General features: G+C 37.9%; 1 protein-coding gene across 1 annotated transcript; it reads right to left on the bottom strand.

Moving 5' to 3' along the window:
* LOC117269925 (major histocompatibility complex class I-related protein 1-like) lies at positions 1-27,276 on the bottom strand. Its single transcript, XM_078162155.1, has 7 exons — positions 27,153-27,276; positions 2,498-2,764; positions 2,101-2,379; positions 1,074-1,376; positions 683-784; positions 317-334; positions 1-121 (listed from the first exon to the last, which is right to left on the bottom strand). Exons 1-7 carry the CDS (start codon positions 27,199-27,201, stop codon positions 72-74), a joined length of 1,068 nt encoding a protein of 355 aa, XP_078018281.1. The 5' UTR covers positions 27,202-27,276; the 3' UTR covers positions 1-71.
* Between the last annotated feature and the right edge of the window lie 189 nt (positions 27,277-27,465).

Genomic DNA, 27,465 nt, shown 5'->3' with positions numbered 1-27,465 from the left:
TTTCAGTCTCTTTTAGTTCTGTGAAGCTTTATAATATGACACTATCAAAGTGTTCACTTTGTTTTTCACAATCAGGTCTCTGGATTCAGTCTCAGACAGAGCTCGTAGTTGTTGTCAGGAGCTGTAAGGTCAGAAACAAAATATCAGTGTGAAATTCCTTAAGTCTCATCTTTCTCTGAACATTTAGAAAAAATAAATGCAGGAAACAGTCTTGAAAAAAAAAAACATCTGCACAATAACTTGAAACACTTTTTAATCTGCAGCATAAAGTGTGTTTTAGATCAGTTGAATTAGAATAAAAGTAAGTTTTACTTACGAGGTGGGGGACTTTTGGCTGAAATCAGGAATAAAAGACAAATCAGTTCAGTTACAGCTGTAAATGCCAGAATATCTTCTGTCACCTTTTCCTCACTGAATGTGTTCCCCTCTTCTACTCACTCTGACTCAAAAATAAATCCATTCTACCCTTTTGTTTCATCCTGACTTTATTTCTTTACTGATCTCTTCTCTCCCACATCATTGTGGTATAATCACATTATCATGACTAACAGGCTCTGAGCCTTGAGACGCTTCCTGTTGGTTGCTTCAAAAGTGATGCTTATTTATTCAGTTCAAATGCAACCTGGATAACAGAACTGAAAAAGTCAGTTTAGCAGATGATGTTTGCATTTTTGTCTCTCACCTTTCTTCCTTTTGTAAACAATGAATGCAGTGGCAGTGATGAAGACGAGAGCAAGAACAGCCACTGCAGCAGTGATGGGGACGGTCACGTTTCCAGGCCTCTCTGTTGAACAAAACAAACAAACAAACAAAACTTGTTTTGTAGGTTTCATCATTGCCCTTGTTCTGTATTAATTCTGAGCTCAGTAAAGAGTGGACTGGCAGCACAAAGCTGTCACTTGTGTGGTAAAGACAATGTGGTGTATAAAATTCTTTCAAACTTTCTATGACTTTGTTAAGTCCTGTTAAGCTTACGTGATCTGACCGGTGATCCTGGGTGAGAATGTGCATTGGTTTGATTACATTCTTTAACTGGTTTATTGTTATTAGTTCTTAACTTCCCTCAGTCTTACCCCAGTTGGTCCTGATCACTGCTTTGTCCAGTTTGGTGATGATGTCATCCTTCACACCAGAGAGATGAAACACACAGTCGTACCTCCTCCAGTCTTCAGGTGGGACTGATGAAAGGTTCAGGTCAACACTCATCTGGAAGGATCCATCATGATTGGGGAGGATCTCTCTGTGGTCCACGTCCTCATGAATCTCCTCTCCATCTTTCCTCCAGAACATCATGGCTCTGTTAGGGTAGAAACCTGTAGCGTGGCAGCTGACTGGAGAGGAGGGAGACTTCTGGAGGAGAGACACTGAGGGAAGGTCTGCACAGATTGAGAGAGAAAAAAAAGACCATTACAGGCAGTTACAATTTGGAAGTGAATAATCTGAGAAATAAAGGGCAATTTCTTCACACCTACTTTTACCAACTCAATCTTGGCTAAAAATATTCCCACCCGTTACTGAACCAAGTTTACTATATGGTAATGAAGTGTAGGGCCTCCTGACAAACACAAACTATGAGAAGGGGAATAAACACGCTTTTGAAACCCTGCACACTAAAATATGTGCATCCTCGGAGTCCCCAGAATAACAACAAATAATGGATGTTAAGACTAATTAAGCAAATTTCCACTTTAAATCAGAATCCAGACAAATTCTTTAATCAAATCCTGTGAGCCCAAGTCCTAATGTTACAGAGCTCCAGACGGTGGAGAGGGCTGGTTCTTTAGGCTCAGCTTCTAAAAGGTACAGGGACTCAGCACAGCCCTCAATTAACTTTGTCAAACACAGGTCATCCTGTCTCACAAATCTCAAAGTACACTTCAGTGCAATGTAGCACTGAACAGACAAACTGAGTGGTAGATTATCAGGCAGCATCAGCAACCAGAAACTGAGAGTGACATTAACTGAATACTGACTGAGTGACCATAGTTATAACTCATAAAAGGGCGATCATACTCAAAAGTGGTACTACTGTATCACTAAAGAATAAACGTTTAAAACTGAGGAGGCATATTGTGTCTATGAAATCACATCAGGCCATACCTGTTTTCTGCAAAGAGCTCTTTCCATAGTTTACATACTCCTTAAGGTTCTCAATGCAGTCGTGTCTAAGGGCATACTTCCAAAATATACTGTTGTATCTATCTGTGTCCCACTCGTGTTTGGTGAAAACAGCCTGTTGTTTTGGAGCGATCCATGTCTCTGTCTCCAGATCCAATGATATGAGGTCTTCTCCATCATAGCCATAATGAAGATTACCACTGACCTCATCAGTCTCATCGTCCCATTCACAGCCATTCATCCTCTGGAAAATGTGAATATCTGAAAGAGAGAGAGGGAGGGAGAGAGAGAGAGAGAGAGACAGACAGACAGACAGAGCCTTTTAACTTCCTGTCTGAGAAGATTAAAAACATTTCATCAGTAAAAAGTGAACACATACCTTCAGTTTGGTTAAAATGCTGCATCAAATTCTCTATGGTGGCTTTGAAGGTGTGCTGGTTACCCAGACATTTGTCGGCGTACCACGCCAAGTGCTGAGGATTCTTTTTGAATAATTTATCCATCCAGTCCATTGTGGCCTCAGGTGCTTGTCCAGTGCTGTCACAGTAAATTATCTCAACTTTATCAACCAAAGCAACAGCCACAAACTCTGGGATGTCTCTGGTTCCATGAGAATAACTGAGCATGAACTCCAGGGAGTGTTTCACTGTAGGAAAAAAACATTTTTGAGTTAGGCTGTTTTGTGTTTACACACTCTTTTTTGTCCTTTTAGCTTTGACTTTGGTCTCTTTAGCTGCTAGATGCTCCCCTTTCTTCAACCTGCTACTTGCTTCCTTTGTCCATTTGCTGTTGTGTAAGAGTTTTTAAATGGATGTTTAGATATTGTTGTTAAAAGTGATCACCAATAAATCAATATGTTCACAAAATGTCTTCATAAATTCGAGATAACACAGCATGACTAGCTGATATTTAAATGGTCATTTTGTGGGTGATGTATTTCTTTAATGTCATATTTATGTCTGACCTATTTATGTTTTGTGCAATCAGTTCAACTGTTAATGTACATTAACAACTGAAGATCAGTTTAAACTCAGACCTTGTTAAAATGTTATAGGATGCAGGATAACTTCACTGATAGCTGAAGAAATGAGACATTAACACCTGTACTGCAGCTTCTCACTAAGCTCTGTCACAGCTCAGCTCAAGGCAAGGACAAAGAGTAGAGGAAAAGAATGGCTTTTAACTTAATATTTATTTTAGCAAAATATAAGTTAACCAATGCTACCGTAAAGTATGTAAATCAGTAACATAGGGTTTTGCATGTTGGATGAGCGTACAGTTAAGTGTTTTGAACAAAGAGCTGTTCTTTGCACCACTATAAATATAACAAAAGTGCAAACAACATTTTAGTAAGATCTGGGTGAAAACAGCTTTGGTTATTGGTAATTGCTGTAAGGAGTTACAAATGGTAAGAGCATGCAAAATGCCTTTGGCATTTTTTGACTAAACACAAAAATCTATCACATCTACGTTTTAAATATTAATGTTTTAGTTTTCAGATAGGATGAAATAAAATGTAAAATATCTGTTTAAAATCGGAGAAAATTCCACATGGTTGGCCTACATGTCTTTTATTTGGCAAATAACATGTAAATAGCTTACTGTAGCCTACGTATAGACGTGCACGCGCATGCCTACAGGGAACACTCATTAACAACACTGCATAATCGTCGTCTAACAAAAAATGTTCCTAAAACCTAACCTACGCAACAGGACGATAACTCTTCAGTGACATGAAATCCACTAATGTGACTGAGAAATATAAAGTTATGTAACTTGTTTCCGTTTCTTTTTTAGCTCCTCATCTCCTCGAACTTTCCACTTCGGTAAGGAAAGATATTGGCAGATTCGAACTTGCGGGATCAATAACTCTTAAGTGAAACGTTGTTAAAACACAAAACACGCATATTTTCAACCGTAGTAAGATAGGCAACGAGCTACAACCTAATTTTCATCAAAACGAGCCGTCCTCGGAGCCACACCAAGAACATTAGCGTTTACATGCAGCCGGCTGTGAGAGCAGCGCGTAGGGACCGTCTACAAAGTGCAACACCGAAAAGAGATATTACAAAAATATTAAATAACTTCACTATAATACAGTGTAGTGTCACCAAACTCACTACACAATTCATTGATCTCCTACAGATTACACTACAACACTTATTTGGGAAAATAAGGACTTTTCATAATTTCTAGGAATTTTTATTAGGAATATTAATCAGTAACTTCAATATGATACAGTGTAGTGTCACCAAACTCACTACACACTTCATTGGTCTGCTACGGATTACACTGCAACACTTGGTTTGAAAGAAAGGCATTTTTCATAATTTCTGGGAATTTTTATTAGGAATATGAATCAATAACGTCACTATTATACAGTGTAGTGTCACTAAACTCACTACACACTTCAAACAGGAAAAGAATCCAGGCACTCCAAACAAAAATGAGAATGAGGAAGGAAAGATTAGATTAAAAAGCCTTTAATATAATGGCCAACTCATTAAAAAGCCAACATGTTTCGACCACTGTTGGTCTTCATCAGGGCTGGAGAAACAGATGCACCAAGGTGTGGTTTCATCTATAAAGCAGCAGCAGCCAATAAGAAACTGTCACATGACACAGTTAATGACATGACAGGTGAAGCCAATGAACCATGATGAATAAATCACAGAGGATGAGAAAGCAAGGAAAACACACAAAACATAACCAAACCAAACATCAATCAAACTAAATAAAATACCCATGGACCAGTATTAAACATATGTTCAAGATATGATAAACATATTAAACATATTTTAAACATGCTACAAAGATAGGCTATGAAGGAGGGAGAGTTTTTTGGGGGTTTTTTTAAATCTAATATCAGAAACATTAAAAGGACTACAGTGTATCATATCGAAGTTATTGATTAATATTCCTAATAAAAATTCCCAGAAATTATGAAAAATGCCTTTCTTTCAAACCAAGTGTTGTAGTGTAATCTAGGAGATCAATGAAGTGTGTAGTGAGTTTGGTGACACTACACTGTATTATAGTGAAGTTATTGAATATTTTTGTAATATCTCTTTGCGGTGTTGCACTTTGTAGACGGTCCCTGCGTGCTGCTCTCACAGCCGGTGTCGTGCCAAGGTAGCCTACTTATGCCGCATTCGTTTGGCAATCCAAGCCGGTCATTCCTTGTCAGATTTATATGACCATATGACACGTCTGATCTGAAAGCGTTTCATTGCAACAGTCCGGAAAACATGGCTTGTTTGTGTTTGCATGGTTGCTGAGCACCGGAGACTTTGCTGGTTCAAACGACTTTAGGCTACAACGGGCTTGCACAGACTTTTTTTCCAACACAAATCAACAGTGGAAATAGAAATGCCATTGCAAAGTAGGCTACTTGTATGATTTTTACAACACAAACGCTTAATTAAACAGCATATACGAGAACAAATTGTGGACAAATAACTTTGTTTAACTGTTTTAAATTATACACTTCCTGTCGGGTGTCGTGCCAAGGTACTTATGCTGCATTCTATTGGTAGCTGGAACCGGGATTGATACGGTTTCCGGTCCGGAAAGGTACAAAAGAACACCCGTTACCCGGAGGTCTCGTCATCAAACTATTTTTTTTTTTAAATTGTGCGACACACAAAACCTTACATACAGACATACACCCATACATACTTACACACCTACATGGGGTGCAGAGATACACACAAAGCAAGGGTAAAAAAAAAAACAAAAAACAAAAAACAAAAACAGCCAGAGGCCTTTACAGATCACTTCCACAAAATTTCTCCATAATATAGTATGTTTTTGCGGCTTTCTTATTTCTGATGTCCTTGATTGTGGCAGCATAACGGTGCAGTTCTTGTCGGAAGGGTACAATGTTTGGTTTAGATTTAACCCATTTGTTTTTATGGATGTGAAATTTCCCCAAACTCAAGATCAACTGACAGAAAAAACACAAATCTTTGTCTTGGTCCTTAAAATAAATAAAAATGTGTTTTTCCTGGAAACTGATCGTTCTTCCTGTTTTCTCTTGCACAAAATGTTGAACATCTTTCCAAAAAGTTCTACTGTAAGTACATTGATAAAATAAATGAGAGATGGTTTCATCTTCAAGTCCACAGAAATCACACACATATTCAATGTCCAGTTTAAATCTTTCTAGTGTTTTCTTTGCAGGGTAGATTTGATGTAAAATTTTAAACGAAACTTCTTTCACCTTGTTATTAAGACAGAATTTGTCACCAACCAGCCACGCTTTATGCCAGTTTACCTCTCCAAATTGTGCAGTCCAGTAAATTTGACCTCTAGGCAGAATCCTTGCTTGTAAGTAGCTTCTCAAATATGTGTTAGAGCAGGATTTTTTTGTGATGTCTACTTCGCCCACAAAAATATCACAATTATATTTTTCTGCAACAGCAGCATTTCTTTCAGTCCCTTTAAGAAGCTGCAGCACACCCTGTGGTAGTGCATCAAAAATCACAGCATATTTCTTCGACGTGACTGGCAACTGAAATTTTAACAAAAATTCTTCATAAGAAAGTAAAAAACCTTGATCATTGATAAGTTGGTCAACTAATAAAATTCCATGCTCCACCCAATCCTTATAAAACAGTGATTTGTTTTTGTAAAGGATGTCTTGATTATTCTAAATATAATACCTGGTTAGTGAGAAATTATGTTTATAGATCAGTTTCCAGGACAGCAAAGCTTGTTTCTGAAAGTTGGAAAGTTTGGCAGGAAGTTTTTCAACTTTGTAGTTACATTTCAACATAAACTGTATTCCACCTAATGAATTGAATACACGTGTGGCAAAAGAGTTCCAGAAGTTGTTCTTCTGTCTGCATAAGTTGATTAACCAGTTAATCTTAAAAGAACGATTTAATGTTTCAAAGGTTAACACATCCAAGCCACCATCCCTATTGGCGTTACACAAAATATCTTTTTTTAGGTAATGGCATCTGTTCTTCCAAATAAAGTTGAATAAGATTTGATCTAGTTTCTTAGAGACTACTGCAGGCATTTCTAGTGCTAGCAACAAATATACAGATCTTGATATTCCTTCAGCTTTAGAAACAGCGTCCGACCATTTAAGGATAGATCCCTCATTAACCACATATTGAATTTTCTTTGTATTTGTTGAATTATTGGTTCAAAGTTTACCTCCGAGCGTCTGTTCTCATTTTTGTCAAGCACTACACCCACATATGTCACAGTTTGTTTAATGGGAATATCACTCAATTCTAACAGATCACAGTGTTTAAGGGGAAACAGCACATATTTATTAAGGTTCATTGTCAATCCAGAAACCTCAGAAAACTCTCTGATGCACCGCACAGCTGTGTCAAGTTCATTTTGATTGGACAGAAAAATTGTTGTATCATCCGCTAATTGAGCCAATTTGAAGTCTCTACCTAAAGCCCTTATGCCCTGAAAGTTGCTTCTTTTAATATGTGTTGCCATGACCTGTGTGACCAGCAAAAACAAAAAAGGACTTAGTGGGCATCCTTGTCTGATTCCACGACTGATATTAAACCTGGGCGTTGTACCATTTGTTACCTTAATTGAGCTGTTACTTCCTTTGTAAAGTGTTTGAACTGCCCTCAAAAACCTATTTCCAAAACCAAAGCAATGAATGACTTTAAACATAAACTGGTGACTGACTGTATCAAATGCTTTGTAAAAGTCAACAAATAGAATAAAACTTTCATCTGGTATAAATTCATTATAATCTATCATATCTAACATCAGACGAATATTATTTACAATGTTCCTTCCTGGCATAAACCCAGATTGTTCGTCATCAATAATATCAGCTAATCCTATTTTTAACCTTTTAGCAAAGATAAGCGCAAAAAGCTTTGCATCATTATTCAATAGGCTAATCGGTCTCCAGTTTTCAATGCTTATCTTTTTTTGGTTTTGAAATTAGTTTTATCAATCCCTGTCTCAGAGTGTGGGGCAGTTCCTCTTTTTCTAGAGCCTCTTCAAACAGTCCAGCTAAAAATGGAGCGATTGATTGTTTAAAGCATTTATAAAATTTCCCTATTATCCCATCATTCCCTGGAGCTTTGTTATCCTTGAGGGAATCAATACATTTTTGCACCTCTGTTATAGTTATTTTCTAGTCACATATTACTTGGAAGTCTTCATCTATTCTTCTAATATTCGGTTGTATGGTTTGAAGGAATAATGTCATCTTATCTTTGTCCAAGGGGTCAGCCAGATACAGCTTCTCATAAAAACTTACTACATATTGTGAAATTAGTTTTCCATCTTCACATACAGTATCATTAATTTTAAGTTTGCTCAGGGAAGATATTTCGTGATTCCTTTTTTCTAAATTGAAGAAATATTTGGTGCATTTTCCCCCCTGTTCAAGCCATTTCCTTCTGGATCTGATGAAGGCCCCTCTAGCCTTTTTCTCATAGAACTTATCCAATTCAGTCTGCAAGTAAGCCAATTCTTCTATTTCATCGCTGACTCGGGCAAGGTCCAGGTAGACCGAGTCGGGAGAATTGACATCACGACGAAGATGGCTGCGCAAATTGTGAATGGAAAACAAAGTTATTTGTCCTCAATTTGTCCTCGTATATGCTGTTTGATCAAGCGTTTGTGTTGTAAAAATCATACAAGTACTTTGCAATGGCATTTCTATTTCCACTGTTGATTTGTGTTGGAAAAAAAGTCTTTGCAAAACCGTTGAAGCCTAAAGTCGTTTGAACCAGCAAAGTCTCCGGTGCTCAGCAACCATGCAAACAAAAACAAGCCATGTTTTCCAGACTGTTGCAATGAAACGCTTTCAGATCAGACGTGTCATACGGTCATATAAATCTGACAAGGAATGACTGGCCTGGATTGCCAAACGAATGCGGCATTACCCCCGATAGGAAGTGCTTCCCCTGGCCACGGGAGCACGCATGCAGCTCATGCATTCAGCGAAGGTGGTGTTCTGGAGTAATTTATCAACAAGGTTTTGGAAAGTAACACATGGCTCACCCATCAAAATAAATGCTTTTATTTTTCTGTACATCTTAACATCGTATTACACACTGCACTAGACTGAAAAACCAAGGGAATCAGGAATTTTCCTCCTGTAATTTGACATACAGTACAGGCCAAAAGTTTGGACACACCTTCTCATTCAATGCGTTTTCTTTATTTTCATGACTATTTACATTGTAGATTCTCACTGAAGGCATCAAAACTATGAATGAACACATGTGGAGTTATGTACTTAACAAAAAAAGGTGAAATAACTGAAAACATGTTTTATATTCTAGTTTCTTCAAAATAGCCACCCTTTGCTCTGATTACTGCTTTGCACACTCTTGGCATTCTCTCCATGAGCTTCAAGAGGTAGTCACCTGAAATGGTTTCCACTTCACAGGTGTGCCTTATCAGGGTTAATTAGTGGAATTTCTTGCTTTATCAATGGGGTTGGGACCATCAGTTGTGTTGTGCAGAAGTCAGGTTAATACACAGCCGACAGCCCTATTGGACAACTGTTAAAATTCATATTATGGCAAGAACCAATCAGCTAACTAAAGAAAAACGAGTGGCCATCATTACTTTAAGAAATGAAGGTCAGTCAGTCCGGAAAATTGCAAAAACTTTAAATGTGTCCCCAAGTGGAGTCGCAAAAACCATCAAGCGCTACAACCAAACTGGCACACATGAGGACCAACCCAGGAAAGGAAGACCAAGAGTCACCTCTGCTTCTGAGGATAAGTTCATCCGAGTCACCAGCCTCAGAAATGGCAAGTTAACAGCAGCTCAGATCAGAGACCAGATGAATGCCACACAGAGTTCTAGCAGCAGACCCATCTCTAGAACAACTGTTAAGAGGAGACTGCGCCAATCAGGCCTTCATGGTCAAATAGCTGCTAGGAAACCACTGCTAAGGAGAGGCAACAAGCAGAAGAGATTTGTTTGGGCCAAGAAACACAAGGAATGGACATTAGACCAGTGGAAATCTGTGCTTTGGTCTGATGAGTCCAAATTTGAGATCTTTGGTTCCAACCGCCGTGTCTTTGTGAGACGCAGAAAAGGTGAACGGATGGATTCCACATGCCTGGTTCCCACTGTGAAGCATGGAGGAGGAGGTGTGATGGTGTGGGGGTGTTTTGCTGGTGACACTGTTGGGGATTTATTCAAAATTGAAGGCACAGTGAACCAGCATGGCTACCACAGCATCCTGCAGTGACATGCCATCCCATCCGGTTTGCGTTTAGTTGGACGATCATTTATTTTTCAACAGGACAATGACCCCAAACACACCTCCAGGCCGTGTAAGGGCTATTTGACCAAGAAGGAGAGTGATGGAGTGCTGCGGCAGATGACCTGGCCTCCACAGTCACCGGACCTGAACCCAATCGAGATGGTTTGGGGTGAGCTGGACCGCAGAGTGAAGGCAAAGGGGCCAACAAGTGCTAAACACCTCTGGGAACTCCTTCAAGACTGTTGGAAAACCATTTCAGGTGACTACCTCTTGAAGCTCATCGAGAGAATGCCAAGAGTGTGCAAAGTGAGTGTGTTACTCGTGGTCCCTAAAGTCTCCAAAAGCAGATCAGGAGCCAGAGCCTTCAGCTATCAGGCTCCTCTCCTGTGGAATCATCTTCCTGTTACGGTCCAGGAGGCAGACACCGTCTCCACATTTAAGACTAGACTTAAGACTTTCCTCTTTGATAAAGCTTATAGTTAGGGCTGGCTCAGGCTTGCCCTGTACCAGCCCCTAGTTAGGCTGACTTAGGCCTAGTCTGCCGGAGGACCCCCTATAATACACCGGGCTCTCTCTCTCTCTCTCTCTCTCTCTCTCTCTCTCTCTCTCTCTCTCTCTCTCTCTCTCATCCTATTACTGCATCTTGCTAACTCGGCCATTCTGGATGTCACTAACTCGGCTTCTTCTCCGGAGCCTTTGTGCTCCACTGTCTCTCAGATTAACTCATACCGCAGCGGTGCCTGGACAGCGTGACGTGTGTGGTTGTGCTGCTGCCGTGGTCCTGCCAGATGCCTCCTGCTGCTGCTGCCATCATTAGTCATTAGTCATACTTCTTATACATACTTATACACATATGACTATTATCACACAAGTATACTGTCAGATATTAATACATACTTTCAACATATTGTACCACAGTAGCCAGAACTATAACAATAATATTATTACTTTCATTAATGTTGTTGTAAGCTACTGTCATTACCTCTCTCTCTCTCTCTCTCTCTCTCTCTCTCTCTCTCATTGTGTCACATGGATTACTGTTAATTTATTATGCTGATCTGTTCTGTATGACATCTATTGCACGTCTGTCCGTCCTGGAAGAGGGATCCCTCCTCAGTTGCTCTTCCTGAGGTTTCTACCGTTTTTTTTCCCCGTTAAAGGGGTTTTTTTGGGGGGAGTTTTTCCTTATCCGCTGTGAGGGTCTTAAGGACAGAGGGATGTCGTATGCTGTAAAGCCCTGTGAGGCAAATTGTGATTTGTGATATTGGGCTTTATAAATAAAATTGATTGATTGATTGAAATTGAAAGCAGTAATCAGAGCAAAGGGTGGCTATTTTGAAGAAACTAGAATATAAAACATGTTTTCAGTTATTTCACCTTTTTTTGTTAAGTACATAACTCCACATGTGTTCATTCATAGTTTTGATGCCTTCAGTGAGAATCTACAATGTAAATAGTCATGAAAATAAAGAAAACGCATTGAATGAGAAGGTGTGTCCAAACTTTTGGCCTGTACTGTATAATGGGCTGCAATTCACATTCCCCCCCCCCAAACACACACACATACACACACACACACACACACACACACAGTTAATACTCTATAACCTCTGTGAATATGAACAAGTTTCTTCTCTTCTAGCCAATGTTACAAGGGGGAAACACATTATTTCAGACTGCTTTTCCAGTCTGCCAGAATTTGTATCCCCCCCGCCACATAATGGACAGATGAAGCCTGATCATCAATTGATTTATTTTGTGTGTACTTCAGATAATACTCTATAACCTCTGTGAATATGAACAAGTTTCTTCTCTTCTAGCCAATGTTACAGGGGGAAACACATTACTTCAGACTGCTTTTTCAACCTGTTGTATCTGGAAACTTTTTCCCTTCAATTAATTATGCCAATTGGGTGATGTCAGGGGTTAGGTCAATGTTAGGTTGCCAGTCAATAACATAAGCCTACAGTTTTGTCAGTGTTTCACAGATACAAAAAGCTATTTGCTCAGCACCGCCAGACGATGGATCTGACCGATTATGAGAGGATAATCAAGTATAAAATAAAGAATGAATACCCTGCTAATTTCTCTAAGAGTGAGAAATTTCTTCTTTGAAGCCTCCTTATACGCCATTGAAGGTAAGATAAGCAACGTCAATTAATCAAAGCAAAAACACGAAATGACAAAATATTTCACAGCACTAAGGAGATTCTGATGGTTTACTGTTATTGGATAGCACAAAGAACACTAATTCGTTTCAGCCTTAGGGCTTTCTTTGACCCAATTACTCCGCAATATTTCCAATTTATGAACGTATGAAAAACATGCTTTTTTGACCTTTACCTGACAAAGAAATCCTTGTCAAAGACTGTCATTGACACTGTCCTACATTGTCATGCAACAGCTGTGCAATACAATACACATTACATTTGAGACAGTATATTATGTTGTATTAAACAGTGGTGACATAAGTTGTCAGATTCTTTACTTAAGTAAAAGTATCAATAACACACTGTAAAAGTACCCACTTCATTACAAATAAAAGTACTTAAGTAAAAGTACATAACAAGTCAGCTAATTTTTCTTAAACGTGCAATATGTAATTTTCTGCCGCTAGGGGTCTCAAACCAAAATAATAACAGAAGATGGAGTTGGATGACATCACAAAGTAGCGTGGGATCATGGGAGTTGTAGTTATATAACAGATACAGATCTAATGTTCCTCACTCCGTGTAACTGAAACTGACCGTGGCAGTTTTTTTGGCAGAGCGAGCTTCAGCAGCAGAGAAATGCTCATGGATGAGGTGTATTACTGAAGTTATATTCACTTTATGTTTCACTTCATGCAAATGGGGTCCGTCGGCCGGTGTAGCAGCCCAAGCCGATCTGGTACCTACACCGGATCGTCAAACTCTGATTTAACTATCAGTAGTAATGTTACATGGGCTGACCAAACGTCCTCTTTTGCCCAGACATGTCCACTTTTCACGTCCCGTCCGGGGCGTCTGGGTTTTTTTTATAAACTGATGATAATGTCCGGTTTTCCGTGTGTGTGGGTGTGTGTGTGTTACAGTGCGGCACGGGCCGCATATCTCTGTCCAAAGCAACCGTCAATGCATAATCATGATCCATGATGCGTTAGCTTAAACTAGCAACAGTAATGTTCATTCTCTGACGTCTCATCCAGTCTGCTTCTTCTTCTTCTCCTTCATTTAATGGCTATGGTAACTGGAGTCACGTCGCCATTGACATGTGACCTAATGACACGGTCCGTAACTGTTATTAATATTTCATATTTATCTGGGTTTGAAAAATTGTTGGAAACATTTCTGATAATCAAAGTACACAACTAAACAAAATATATAATATTGGTTTAGTCGTTTTTAGAAATTTTTATGTGGAAAAACTACATATTATACCTTTAAAGTATTAAAGTAGAATTACTCGTTTTTCAGAAATTTAGACTGACTGATATATTAAATACATTTAACAAAGTACTTTTTTTAAAAATGATAAGTTGTTGCATAAGCAGCATTTTATTGTTACAGATGCTTGAGGTGGACCTACCTTGAACTGCTTTGTGTGGGCTATGAAATAAATCTGAGGGGTCTTGAGATGATAGCGTAGAAGGGAACAAAAAATAGTTATGCTATGCAAAATTTAATTTGGGTTTATTTTTCAGAACTCTTCTTTAATATTTGTAGTTTTGTGAAATATTTGGGAGTTTTACCTCTTTAGACATTACACAGTTATTTACTTGAAAATATGTGAGGGAATTGTCTCTATGGTGTGAATGCAAACAAATAAAACACATCTGAAACATGACAAAATTATTCTTTTGTAAGAGGACACAAACCAAACAGTTTTGGAACCAGTGTTTTAATCTTTTAATTATGCAATGTAACTTATTGGATCATGATTATGTTATTTTATGTAAAATCTTCATCTGAAAAGTAACCAAGTTGTCAAATAAAGGCAGTGGGGTGGAAGTACAATATTTCCCTCTGAAATGTAGCGGAGTGGAAGTATAAAGTACCATAAAATGGAAATAAGGTACAAGTACCTTACAAACATAAAGTGACTGAATGAACTTAGTTACTTTCTACCACTGGTAATAAAGTAGGCCTATAGCCAATGTGACCTGGCTTATTACACAGGTGTGCCTAAATAAGAATAAGAATAAAAATAAGAATATGAATAACTTCATTGATCCCCAAAGGGAAATTCAATTGTCAGGCAGCTCATCTACCATTTACTTAAGAATTAAAAAGTCTGGTGGCTGTGGGTACAGAAGATCTTCTAAATCTCTCCATCCTGTAGCAAAGAACTTGTATGAATGTGGGAAACAACACCCACTAAAGTGGAGAGTTCACCACCATGGCCAATATTTAAGCATATACCTGACCAAAACCCTGTGCACTGAAACCAATACCAGTACTAATGTAATTGTATAAAAGCATATGTAAAAAATACATCAGTCTTTAATTATAGTTAAACACATGAGATGTAATTCTATATCTCAATACAGATTAATTTATAAATCATGCAAATGGCATAGGGTTTAGGTTTGGTATTGGCTTAAATATCCATTGAGATGAACTCTGCAGTACAGGACAGGAGTGCAGGGGAAGACAGAAAGAGTCCAAGAACACAGGAGGGAAAACACAGGGCAATGTTGTGGACAATGGGGTTACAATAATGTATGTACTTAGTCATTAGATAGATTTGCTGATGCATTTTAATTGCCACTAACTCCACTTCAGTTTACTAGATTCTTACAATTCTTTTAAATTGTTTTTGGAAGATGTACAGGATGCCTGGGCAGGAAAGGATGTGCAAAAATAGGGTCCTACAAAATATTTTACTGGGACATTAAGCAAGTTGGTCCCAACATGGAGTTGGAAAGTCAGGTACCTTATTTGTCTTATTTAAACATGATTTACAAATTAGGAAATTGCAAGTATAGGTTTGACTGTTTTGTAAGACTGCTATAGAGCTAGCAATGTCTTTTTCTGGAAAATAATATATTCTTTTTTTTTTTAAATATTTTATTTGCTTTTTGATGCTCAGGGAGTAAAGAATTCACAATAGTAGATCAACAGTCAGGTCAATTACAAAGAAAACTGATAACATTTTGAGATGATGAAGAGTTCATATCATACAACTGTGCTTGTATCCTGGAGTGGACGCTAGGATTCAGATCTTCAATACAATCCTTGACATAAACATACATATAATTATAACACAGACTTCACACATACACATACTTTTCATATATAAGTACCAATATGTCAGTATGCGTCATAAATTATGTTTTTTTAGTTGGGGCAGGTGATATTGTTGTGAATTTGCATGTTAATTTGATTCCAAGTTTTGTAGGAGGAAGTGTATATAGAATTGGATGCTTGCTCTAAACTTAGAAGTGTTTCAAAGGTTTGTATCCAAGATTTTACATTAATATTATCAGTAGTCTTCCAGTTAGTAGCAATAACTCATTTTGCACCCGTAAGGCCAACAGACACAATTTTTTTCTTAAACTGTGGCCAGTTTTTGTCATCAATATAGTTCAAAATACATAGTTTGATGACTGTTGACAGATACAACATAACTTTCTTCCAAAATATTTGCAGTTTAGGGCATTGCCATATCATATGAAAAAAGAAACCTTTTTCTTTATTACAGTGCCAGCACATTTCATTATTATATAAATTCATAAGTTTAAGTTTTCTGGGAATATAATATGTCCTGTTAATAAACTTATAATTTATTGTTTTATTTTGTGCTGAGTTCAATATTTTATGTAATTTCTGCCAAATTGATGCCCATGTTTCAGGATCTAATTTCTCATCTAGATCTTTCTCCCAGGTTTTCTCTAGGGAGATGTTGATAGTATTTTTCAGACCATTTATGATCTTATAAATTTTGCTACCTATATGACTTTTCTTTTTCATTATTGTTATTAATTTATTTTCACAGTTAGTTGTTTCAGGAAGTTGTGTACGTTCCAAGAAATTTTGTAAGTTGTGATCTGATTTGCAGGTATAACCAAAAATCTTAACTCATCAGATCAAACTTAAATTTCAGTTGCTCAAAGGACATCATGTTACCATCTGAAAACAGATCTATCAATGAGGAAATTCCCTTTACTTCCCATTCCTTATTTTCTAATGATTTATCTTGCACTGTAAAAAAAAACTACTATGCCACAATGGATTATTAGGTGAGTTGTGTCCGTCAAAATCTAATGAGTTATGTAAATACTGCAATTTCACAAGAAAATCTAATGACAGGACTGTCAATGTTTTTCAGATGTTTTGGGTTGAACCACATTGATTTAAGAGATATTTTGGATTTGTTTGTGGACATAATTCTTATTTCTACGTCCTCCCAAGTTGTTAAGTCTGTATCATAATTATATGCCCATTTTAAAGGATATCTTGAATTTATAGCAAAGTAATATTTTTCGAAATTTGGAAGACCCAGTTCACCTTTGTCTCAGTCAAGAAACAATTTTGAAGTACTAATTCTTGCTCGCTTTCCATTCCAGATGAAGGAAGAAAACAATGAATTGATTCTTTTAAAGTAGGTTTTGTCAAAGGGGAGTGGGAGGGCACTAATAATGTAGATTAGTCGTGGGAGGACATTCATTTTTAAGGTGTCAATTTTACCCCAGAGCGAGATAGGCAAAAGCTTCCACCTCTCTCTTGAGTAAGTAAAGAAACATGTAATTTTATTTTTTATTTTTTAAAACTATAGGTCATCTACCCAAACGAAATAAAGTCCCTGCTCCTGGATCCACTGGGGGAGTCAAAGAAGGACATCCAGACATGTTTGGAAATAACAAGGTAAGGACAGATGTTAAAATTATACATTAACATTTCAATGTGTAATTAAGTATGTTCACGGTCAATTGAAGATTGACATTAAGTTTTTGTTACATAAAAACGTGTGTGTCCTGCTGGCATTGACACCGGAAAGAAAAGTTGACTTTTGTGTGTGACAAAATTGCTATAATTATATTTTATTGTTATTGCTGTATTTCTTCAGGGCATTCATGCGAGGGAAGGGATGAACGTCTCAAGGTGGAGATGTGACACAGTCCCACATCCCAGACAAAGGGATGCTACCTCGTGTGGAGTCTTTGCCGTGAAAGTATGTTTGCTATACAGAGCAATGTCCTCACCATCACATTACTCTATTATATTCTATTATACTACTATTGTTCAGTTAAAATGTTACCCAAAACAGTTTTTTTACACAACTAATGACAAAAACAAAGACATTATTCTCTTACAGCAGATTTGTCTCTGTCAGGTGATAGTAGGCTCTTAGTGAGCCTACAAAGTGGTAGATTTGGAACCTCCTTAATGTACAGTAAGACATTTTTGCTTAGTTCACCTTATTGTCTATTTGTCTCATCGTGTTTCATGGACACGCCGATGTGAATAGCGCTGTTTCAGCTCATTTCTGCTCACTTTTGAGGACTTCCGGGTCTGTTTTCCTCTGCTGAATGAAACCATGGCGACACGAAATGCGGGTACCTTATTGGTGTAGCGTGATCACGTGACGGCCGTGCCACCACTCGCGTACCAAATGTCATTACGCTGAGGCTGAACTGATCAATACGCTCAGACGGAACAAGTGCCGAATTACGACCCCGATCGCAGGACTCTTGCGGGGTTATGAGCTACGAACTCCCGCTGATTAGCTGAACATGTATTGATCTTTTTTATGAAGTAAAGATCGTGTAGTCCCCAGATGTCGGAGCGGAAATCAGTTTCTGTGAGACTTTTTCTGATTCACCTTACGGCCTATAAATGGTATGCCAATGTGGATACATGATGACATAATAAGAAGGCATGCTCTTTTTTTCTCCTTTTTTTTTTCTTTATAGATGACCTCACAGACACGTGTCACTTCTGTGGGAAAGAGAAGCATGACACGGACCAGAATTGGGTAACAAAATCAATTATTGTTAACAACTGTAATTGATGGAATATGTGTTCTGTTATAAAAGTTATTGAGATTTCTCTTGAGGAATTATGTTGGATTCTTCTGTTTTACCAAGATTTTAATATTTCAACTCCACATGAAATACAGTCAGGTCCATAATTATTTGGACAATGATACAGTTGCCATCATTTTAGCTCTGTACACCACCACAATGGGTTTTAAATGAAACAATGAATACCTGCTTAAAGTGCAGACTCTCAGCTTTCATTTAAGGCTTTTTTCAAAAATGTAGTATGAACCATGTAGGAATTACAACCATTTCTTCACACAGTCCCCCAACTTTAAGGGCTCATAAGTATTTGGACAAACTAACAAAATCATCAATTAAACAGTCAGTCAGTTTCAATACTTGGTTGCAAATCCTTTACAGTCAATGACTGCCTGAAGTGTTGGACACATAGGCATCACCAGATGCTGGGTTTCTTCCCTGGTGATGCTCTGCCAGCCCTTTACTGCAGCGGTCTGTACTTCCTGCTTGTGTTTTGGGTGTTTTGCCCTCAGTTTTGGCTTCAGCAAGAGAAACACATGCTCAACTGGATTCAGGTCAGATGATATGACTTGGCCATTGCAGAACATTCCACTCCTTTGCCTTAAAAATGTCTTTGGTTGCTTTTGCAATATGCTTCAGGTCATTGTCCATCTGCACTGTGAAGCATCGTCCAATGAGTTTTGAAGCATTTAGTTGAATCTGAGCAGATAATGTAGCCCCAAACAATTCAGCTTTCATCCTGCTGCTCTTCTCAGCAGTCACATCATCAATAAATACAAGAGAACCAGTTCCACTGGCAGCCATACATGGCCATGACATAACAGTACCTCCACCATGCTTCACTGATGAGGTGGTGTGCTTTGGATCATGAGCAGTTCCTTCCCTTCTTCCTTCTCTTGTCTTGCCATCATTCTGGTAGTTGATCTTTGTTTTATCTGTCCATAGTATGCTGTTCCACAACTGTACAGGCTTTTTAGATGGTTTTTGACAAACTCTAATCTGGTCTTCCATTTTTAAGGCTAACCAATGGTTTGCATCTTGTGATAAACCCTCTGTATTTATTCTAGTGAAGTCTTGTCTTGCTTACAAGAGCAGCAGGATGAAAGCTGAAGTGTTTGGGGCACCATTATCTGTTCAGATTCAACTAAATGCTTCAAAACTCATTGGACGATGCTTCACAGTGCAGATGGACATTGACCTGAAGCATATTGCAAAAGCAACCAAAGACATTTTTAAGGCAAAGAAGTGGAATGTTCTGCAATGGCCAAGTCATATCATCTGACCTGAATCCAACTGAGCATGCGTTTCTCTTGCTGAAGCCAAAAATGAGGGCAAAACACCCAAAACACAAGCAGGAAGTGCAGACCGCTGCAGTAAAGGGCTGGCAGAGCATCACCAGGGAAGAAACCCAGCATCTGATGATGCCTATGTGTCCAACACTTCAGGCAGTCATTGACTGTAAAGGATTTGCAACCAAGTATTGAAACTGACTGTTTAATTGATGATTATGTTAGTTTGTCCAAATACTTATGAGCCCTTAAAGTTGGGGGACTGTGTGAAGAAATGGTTGTAATTCCTACATGGTTCATACTACATTTTTGAAAAAAGCCTTAAATGAAAGCTGAGAGTCTGCACTTTAAGCAGGTATTCATTGTTTCATTTAAAACCCATTGTGGTGGTGTACAGAGCCAAAATGACGACAACTGTATCATTGTCCAAATAATTATGGACCTGACTGTATGTTAAACAATGTAACATCAATAACACAAGAATGAAAGTGTGCAGCTTCTTACCAAAGACATCTTATTTTAAACCCAAATTCTTTGTTTTCCAAATTAGTGTGACATTTGCATGCGGTGGTTCCATCATCTGTGTGTTGGAGGGCCACCAGCAGAAAAGGCTTTCTCTTGTCTTGCTTGCAGTGTATAAGTTGTATCTATTATGTAAGTTCTACTTTTACATAAGTGTGTGTGTATATATATAGTAGTGTGTGTGTGTGTGTGTGTGTGTATTCCATATATGACTTCATCCCCGAAGGGAAATTCAATACTCAGGTAGCTCATCTACCATTAATAGAATAATTAAAAAGTCTGATGGCTATGGTAAATAAATGTAGACTTAATCGAGGCCAGCAAACAATTAGTGATCTTGATTTTGAGTATCGAAGTTTATTTAATTCAACAAATTCCTTACAAAAGCTTGAATTACAGCCCATTATATGTCAAATTAAAGGAGGAAAATTCATGATCGCCTTGGTTTTTCAGTTCAAATAAAAACATTTATTTTGATGGGTGAGCCATGTGTTGCAAAACCTTGATAAATTACAACACTAAAACGATGAATTAAACAATGCAATTGTTGATAGTTTTCATTTACGTGAGTGAAATCAAGCGCAGTGCTGTAGCTCCACCTTTATGGAAGCGAATCGTGACTAATATTTAAATTAAAATGTATTTGCAGAAATGCTTTTTCATTTTAAGAATGTGGCTGCATTATTTGACTCATATATAAAATTAATCATCAATCATGCCTTTAGGGCTCACAAAAGAACTCCGGCATACTGATTACAACCACACATTCATGAAATGGTCAAATTATCGTACATTTGGCCTTTTTTGGGATTATTGATCGTACAGAGGGTCAAATTATCGTACAAATACGATAATTATCGTACACCTGGCAACGCTATTCCAAGGTACTTACCCCCGATAGGAAGTGTTTTCCCTGGCCACGGGAGCGCGCATGCAATGCATGCATTCAGCGAAGGTGTATGGAAGTGAATCGTGACTAATATTTAAATTAAAATGTATTTGCAGAAATGCTTTTTCATTTTAAGAATGTGGCTGCATTATTTGACTCATATATAAAATTAATCATCAATCATCCTATTTGCATTTTAATTTTCTTCTTCAAGACTGCACATTCTTTTACTTAATTAAAATGAAAAAGAAAAAGTCATTTGAGATTTAATTTTCAAAATATGCCCCAGCAAATAAATACCAAAATTCAATTTGAAATGTAAAATTTGAAAATTAAAATGCATTTGCAGAAATGCTTTTTCATTTTAAGAATGTGGCTGCATTATTTGACTCATAAATAAAACGAATAATCAATCAACCTGTTTGCATTTGCATTTTCTTTTTCAAGACTGCACATTTTATGCCATAATCAAAAAGAAAACAAAGAAGACATTGCTATTTCATTTTCGTGGTCTGCCCTGCAAAATAGTGCCCATAATTCTAAAATGATTTGGCAATCTGAGCGGCGCAGGAGAGTGACGTCAGTAGCCGCTCTTCTTCAGTTGACCGTGCTACCCATCTAATACAGTAGGGGGCAGTGTGCACATTTGATATGGATGCATCACAGATCATGGCGCTCCCTGAGATTGTGCTTTCTAAACATCGTAATTTCCCAAAACTGAATAAATACCACACATAGCAATACAAAACTGCTTTGCTAGCTCAATAATGTTGTAACTAAAATATCTGCTGGAAAAAATAATTTGTTCATGGACTGTTCATTGAGGATATGGAGTTAATACGTCTGCTGACTTGACAGTCAAGCTAGTAGCAGGTGCCGTGTCTCTCAGTGTTAGTAGGCACTATGGTTGCTACGGGTTACCTGCACAGCTGTGGGCGTAGGTGGTGATCAGTCACATGTAGGTTAGATAGGGGAGTCACAGCTGATCAGTGTCAGGGAATGAGAATCAGGGGAGGCCACACAGTTTTTCAACCGTGTCTGTGTGTGCGTCAAGTGAATGGGTTTTCGTTATAATCGTAGTATTTATGTTCTTTTGCACAAGCTTGTTTTAAGTCTTTTTTACACTCGGCTTTTTGTAGGTGTTTTTAACGTTTTTGTAAGTCAAAGTGTTCAAAGCGTACCATGGAGGACCTCGTGTTTGCACACCAACATAAGTTAAAAATGGCTTCGGATTCCCTCAACTGGCATTTTTTGTATTTGGATTGCCGATACACTCAGCTTGAGTTTATACTTTGTAGACATTGTGATTTCCCAAAACTAAATAATAGTCCACCAACTTTTCCGGAGGAAACCCTGTGACACTGACATGGTAAATAATTTTCATACATACAAAGCTGCCTTGGTTTGATTCTAATCCATACAATATGGTTGTCAAATATTGAATCTGCTGCATCGTGAAATTAATAATTTATGCACAGCTAAGATTAACTGATATGATATGGAGTACCTATTGACATCAGTGTGTAATAAGCCTGGAGGCCATAGCTAACAAGCTGCAGTCAACAAAGACCCTTGTAAAGATGTATATGTTTCATAGATATATTTACACTACTATTAATTCAGCTTTCAGCATGATCTTGATCATGATAGGAATTAAATTGCATCATGCCATCTTTCTGTTCTGCATTACATTTTTAAGCAAAAACATATCCATTGATCAAAGGAATTGTTGGACTGTATGTTTATCTATATTATCTATATATATATATTTAATATCAATAAATCATTGCATACATAAGTAATCATCTTAAATATTTAGGCTAATATAATTTAGATCTGCCCTGTAAAAGTGTGTGTATAGCGCACTGAATGAGTGTTTGATGCGAAGATGTTATTACCGCTTGTCATAAGAAAACACTTGTGAGGTCCTCTTCGCACCAAACACTCATTCAGTGCGCTATACACACACTTTTACAGGGCAGATCTAAATTATATTAGGCAGCTTTGTATGTATGAAAATTATTTAACGTGTCAATGTCACAGGGTTTCCCCCGGAAAAGTTGCTGGACTGTGTGGTATTTATTCAGTTTTGGGAAATCACGATGTCTACAAAGTATCAATCTGGAAATCCATCGGTAAAAAAAATAAATAAATAAATAAATTTTGTTCCTTTACCTCTGGAGGCACAGCCTGGAGTTTTTCGACTAATGGAAGTGCAGGGGCCTCACGCCTTTCACTTCCGGCGGTGCCCCCAGGGAATCGCCGTGTTGTTTACAAATACTTTGGGTAGAAAACCAGCGGAGTTTAGCTATATATCACATTTTTCACGTCAGTATATCACCGTGTAGACTAATCTGATGTTTGTTAAGTCTATAAACACAATGACTGAACAAACGTTACTATTTCCGTGTGCACGTTTTGTATTTAACATGGTTATCGTAGATTAGCTGGGCTAACCGTTAACGTTAGCCGTTAGCGGTGTCTGTAATAACCATAGACTGTATAGAAATAAGGTAATAACTCAATAAATGGTCCGTGAATAAAATATTTTTCCAGCGGATATCTTAGTTACAACATGATTGAGCTAGCAAAGCAGTTTTGTGTTGCTATGTGTGGTATTTATTCAGTTATGGGAAATCACAATGTCTAGAAAGCATCAGTGGCTGCTGCTGACAGTGACAGTTAGCAAAGCTTACATCAGGACGTCATCTGTTTAAAGCCTCCCGTTGTCGGATATGACATGAAACTACTCCAGTTAGCTCAATCATGTTGTAACTAAGACATCCGCTGGAAAAAATATTTTTTTCCACGTTGACGAGACGGCGTTTTGGGTGGAGTGGTCGCTATGGACGCGGAGCTTGCTGTTTCTGTAGGTACACATTTCCTGGGGACAGGAATCGTTCAGACTCAAAGCCCCGCCCTCCCCTCCTCTCTAGTCGTCTTTCACACAGGGCTGCCGACAGATTCTACAATGTGGATTGCAGAATCTGTCTTGAGAGATTAACAAAGTATAAGATATAAGTACAAGTATAAGCTGCTACTAGCTTAAATGACTGTCAAGTCAGCAGACGTATTAACTCCGTAATTCAATGAACACTCCATGAAAAAAATATTTTTTCCAGCAGATATCTTAGTTACAACATGATTGAGCTAGCAAAGCAGTTTTGTATTGCTATGTGTGGTATTTATTCAGTTTTGGGAAATTACGATGTTTAGAAAGCACAATCTCAGGGAGCGCCATGATCTGTGATGCATCCATATATCAAATGTGCGCACCGCCCCCTACTGTATTAGAAGGGTAGCATGGTCAGCTGAAGAAGAGCGGCTACTGACGTCACTCTCCTGCGCCGCTCAGATTGCCAAATCATTTTAGAATTATGGGCACTATTTTGCAGGGCAGACCACGAAAATGAAATAGCAATGTCTTCTTTGTTTTCTTTTTGATTATGGCATAAAATGTGCAGTCTTGAAGAAGAAAATGCAAGTGCAAATAGGTTGATTGATTATTCGTTTTATTTATGAGTCAAATAATGCAGCTACATTCTTAAAATGAAAAAGCATTTCTGCAAATGCATTTTAATTTTCAAATTTTACATTTCAAATTGAATTTTGGTATCTATTTGCTGGGGCATATTTTGAAAATTAAATCTCAAATGACTTTTTCTTTTTCATTTTAATTACGTAAAAGAATGTGCAGTCTTGAAGAAGAAAATTAAAATGCAAATAGGATGATTGATGATTAATTTTATTTATGAGTCAAATAATGCAGTCACATTCTTAAAATGAAAAAGCATTTCTGCAAATGCATTTTAATTTTCAAATTTTACATTTCAAATTGAATTTTGGTATCTATTTGCTGGGGCATATTTTGAAAATTAAATCTCAAATGACTTTTTCTTTTTCATTTTAATTATGTAAAAGAATGTGCAGTCTTGAAGAAGAAAATTAAAATGCAAATAGGATGATTGATGATTAATTTTATTTATGAGTCAAATAATGCAGCCACATTCTTAAAATGAAAAAGCAATTTCTGCAAATGCATTTTAATTTTCAAATTTTACATTTCAAATTGAATTTTGGTATCTATTTGCTGGGGCATATTTTGAAAATTAAATCTCAAATGACTTTTTCTTTTTCATTTTAATTAAGTAAAAGAAAGAGCAGTCTTGAAGAAGAAAATTAAAATGCAAATAGGATGATTGATGATTAATTTTATATATGAGTCAAATAATGCAGCCACATTCTTAAAATGAAAAAGCATTTCTGCAAATACATTTTAATTTAAGTATTAGTCATGATTCACTTCCATACACCTTCGCTGAATGCATGCGCTGCATGTGCGCTCCCGTGGCCAGGGGAAACACTTCCTATCGGGGGTAAGTACCTTGGAACAGTGTTGCCACGTGTACGATAATTATCGTATTTGTATGATAATTTGACCGTCTGTACGATCAATAATCCCAAAAAAAGGCCAAATGTACGATAATTTGACCATTTCATGAATGTGTGGTTATAATCTGTATGCCAGAGTTTTTTTTTGTGAGCCCTGAAGGCATCTGTTCCCATGTGACATGTTTCCAGCCAATCGCACTTTGCTTAGCATGCGATACGGGTGACGTTTGTCTCTGAACAATGAGCACGATTGGCTGAATGGTCAGCTGTACCCGCCCCACGAGGCGCTAGGACCCATCAGGAAGTCGAGCAAAAATTAGATTCAAAACAGAAGAAGAAGAGGAAAAACAGAAGCAAGGAAAATGGAAAATAAAGTAAACACTAGAGTGACTAGTGTGGCTTTCCTCAGGTATTAGTAAATTACGTCAGCATCCAGGTAACATTTTGATTTGGGCTGATCTGAGACAACTGGTTACTCTCGGCTTGCCTTGAAAGTACCCAAACATATTTATCAATGTTTCTTGTTCTTTTTCCACGAGTCTACAAACATATTCAGTGCCACATTACAGTCTGCACAACACTGCACACTATGACAAAGCCTGTCATGTTTAAAAAGTGGCGATCTAACTCGCTCACTGCGTACCTGTAGAGACAGAGATAACAGCATGACGTCACCTCTCTCGGACCATGGCGACATTTCCTTTAGTGTGCGTCCATAATTGTGAGTTTGTTCTTAGAGCTCATATGTCTCCATCAGAGCTAGCTGCCAGGTTGTCATAGAGTGTAATACTATTATTATTGTGTCATGGTAGTTAACGCTTATACAATTCCGTTTGCTTTTTTAAAATTTCGGCCGACTTTTTTTTTTTACTCGGTCACGGAAGTTATTTAAAATGCAGCGAAGCATAATACTTAAATTAAAACATAGGCTACTGATGTAACACTCAAATTAGATTTTAAAAAGTGCAAGTACACAAAAAACTACTCAATTACAGTGACGTGAGTAAATGTAAGTCCTTGCTTCACCTCTGCAATGATCCAGTGGCTATAAGTGCTTGGTTTTTATTTACATATTATTAAGCGTATTTTGAAAGCATTTTCCGAGTTAGATCGTCACTTTTTAAACATGACAGGCTTTGTCATAGTGTGCAATGTTGTGCAGACTGTAATGTGGCACTGAATATGTTTGTAGACTCGTGGAAAAAGAACAAGAAACACTGATAAATATGTGTGGGTATTTTCAAGGCAAGCCGAGAATAACCAGTTGTCTCAGGTCAGCCCAAATCAAAATGTTACCTGGATGCTGACGTAATTTACTAATACCTGAGGAAAGCCATACGCTCTGCGAGTCCCAGTGGCTCACACAGGTAGACATGTGGTTTGTGTTTTATTGTCTTTTGTTGACGTGAAATCGAGTCCAGCTTGACGCAAATTTGTGTATATCATATTTTCTTTCCTTTCTTTTTTTAATGTTGCTGGTAGGCTACGTAGTGCTCACTTACAGAAGCATATTCGCTGTGGTAGATGTGGGCTGCGACTTTAAGATCGCCAGTAATATGTTGTGTAGCCTATGTTTGTGAATTTGTGACGAATCTGCTGACGGAGGCGCAGCACATCTGCGGCTGTTCGGTAAGGAAACCAGTTAAATTGGAAACCAGTAGGGACACAACACCGCTTCATAAAGTGTTTAAAGAAAAATATAATCTGCGATCTTACCTGGAGATGCAAACTGGCAGAAGAGAGACAACAGTATCAAGGTCTTCATGTTTGTTTAGTGATGTGACTTGCCGTGCAGAGGCTTCGAAGCGTGTGTCGAGTAATCCAAGGGTGCGTCCCAAGTCTCTTATTTTTATAGTGCTACTCATAGACATATATACAGACGCCGCATTGACTGCCGCTGCCTATCAGAGCCGACGTCCTCGCCGGCCGCCATCTTGGATGGGTCTCGCTTCGCCTCCACAGTGCATTCACTTCTACTGAGGAAGGAGCTGTATGCACAAGTAAAATAGAATAACTCACTGAATTTTCA

The sequence above is a fragment of the Epinephelus lanceolatus genome, chromosome 19 (assembly GCF_041903045.1).
Source record: "Epinephelus lanceolatus isolate andai-2023 chromosome 19, ASM4190304v1, whole genome shotgun sequence".
In the NCBI taxonomy this organism is placed as follows: domain Eukaryota; kingdom Metazoa; phylum Chordata; class Actinopteri; order Perciformes; family Serranidae; genus Epinephelus; species Epinephelus lanceolatus.
The sequence above is the reverse complement of the archived record's forward strand: the minus strand, read 5'-3'. Positions and strand labels throughout refer to the sequence as shown.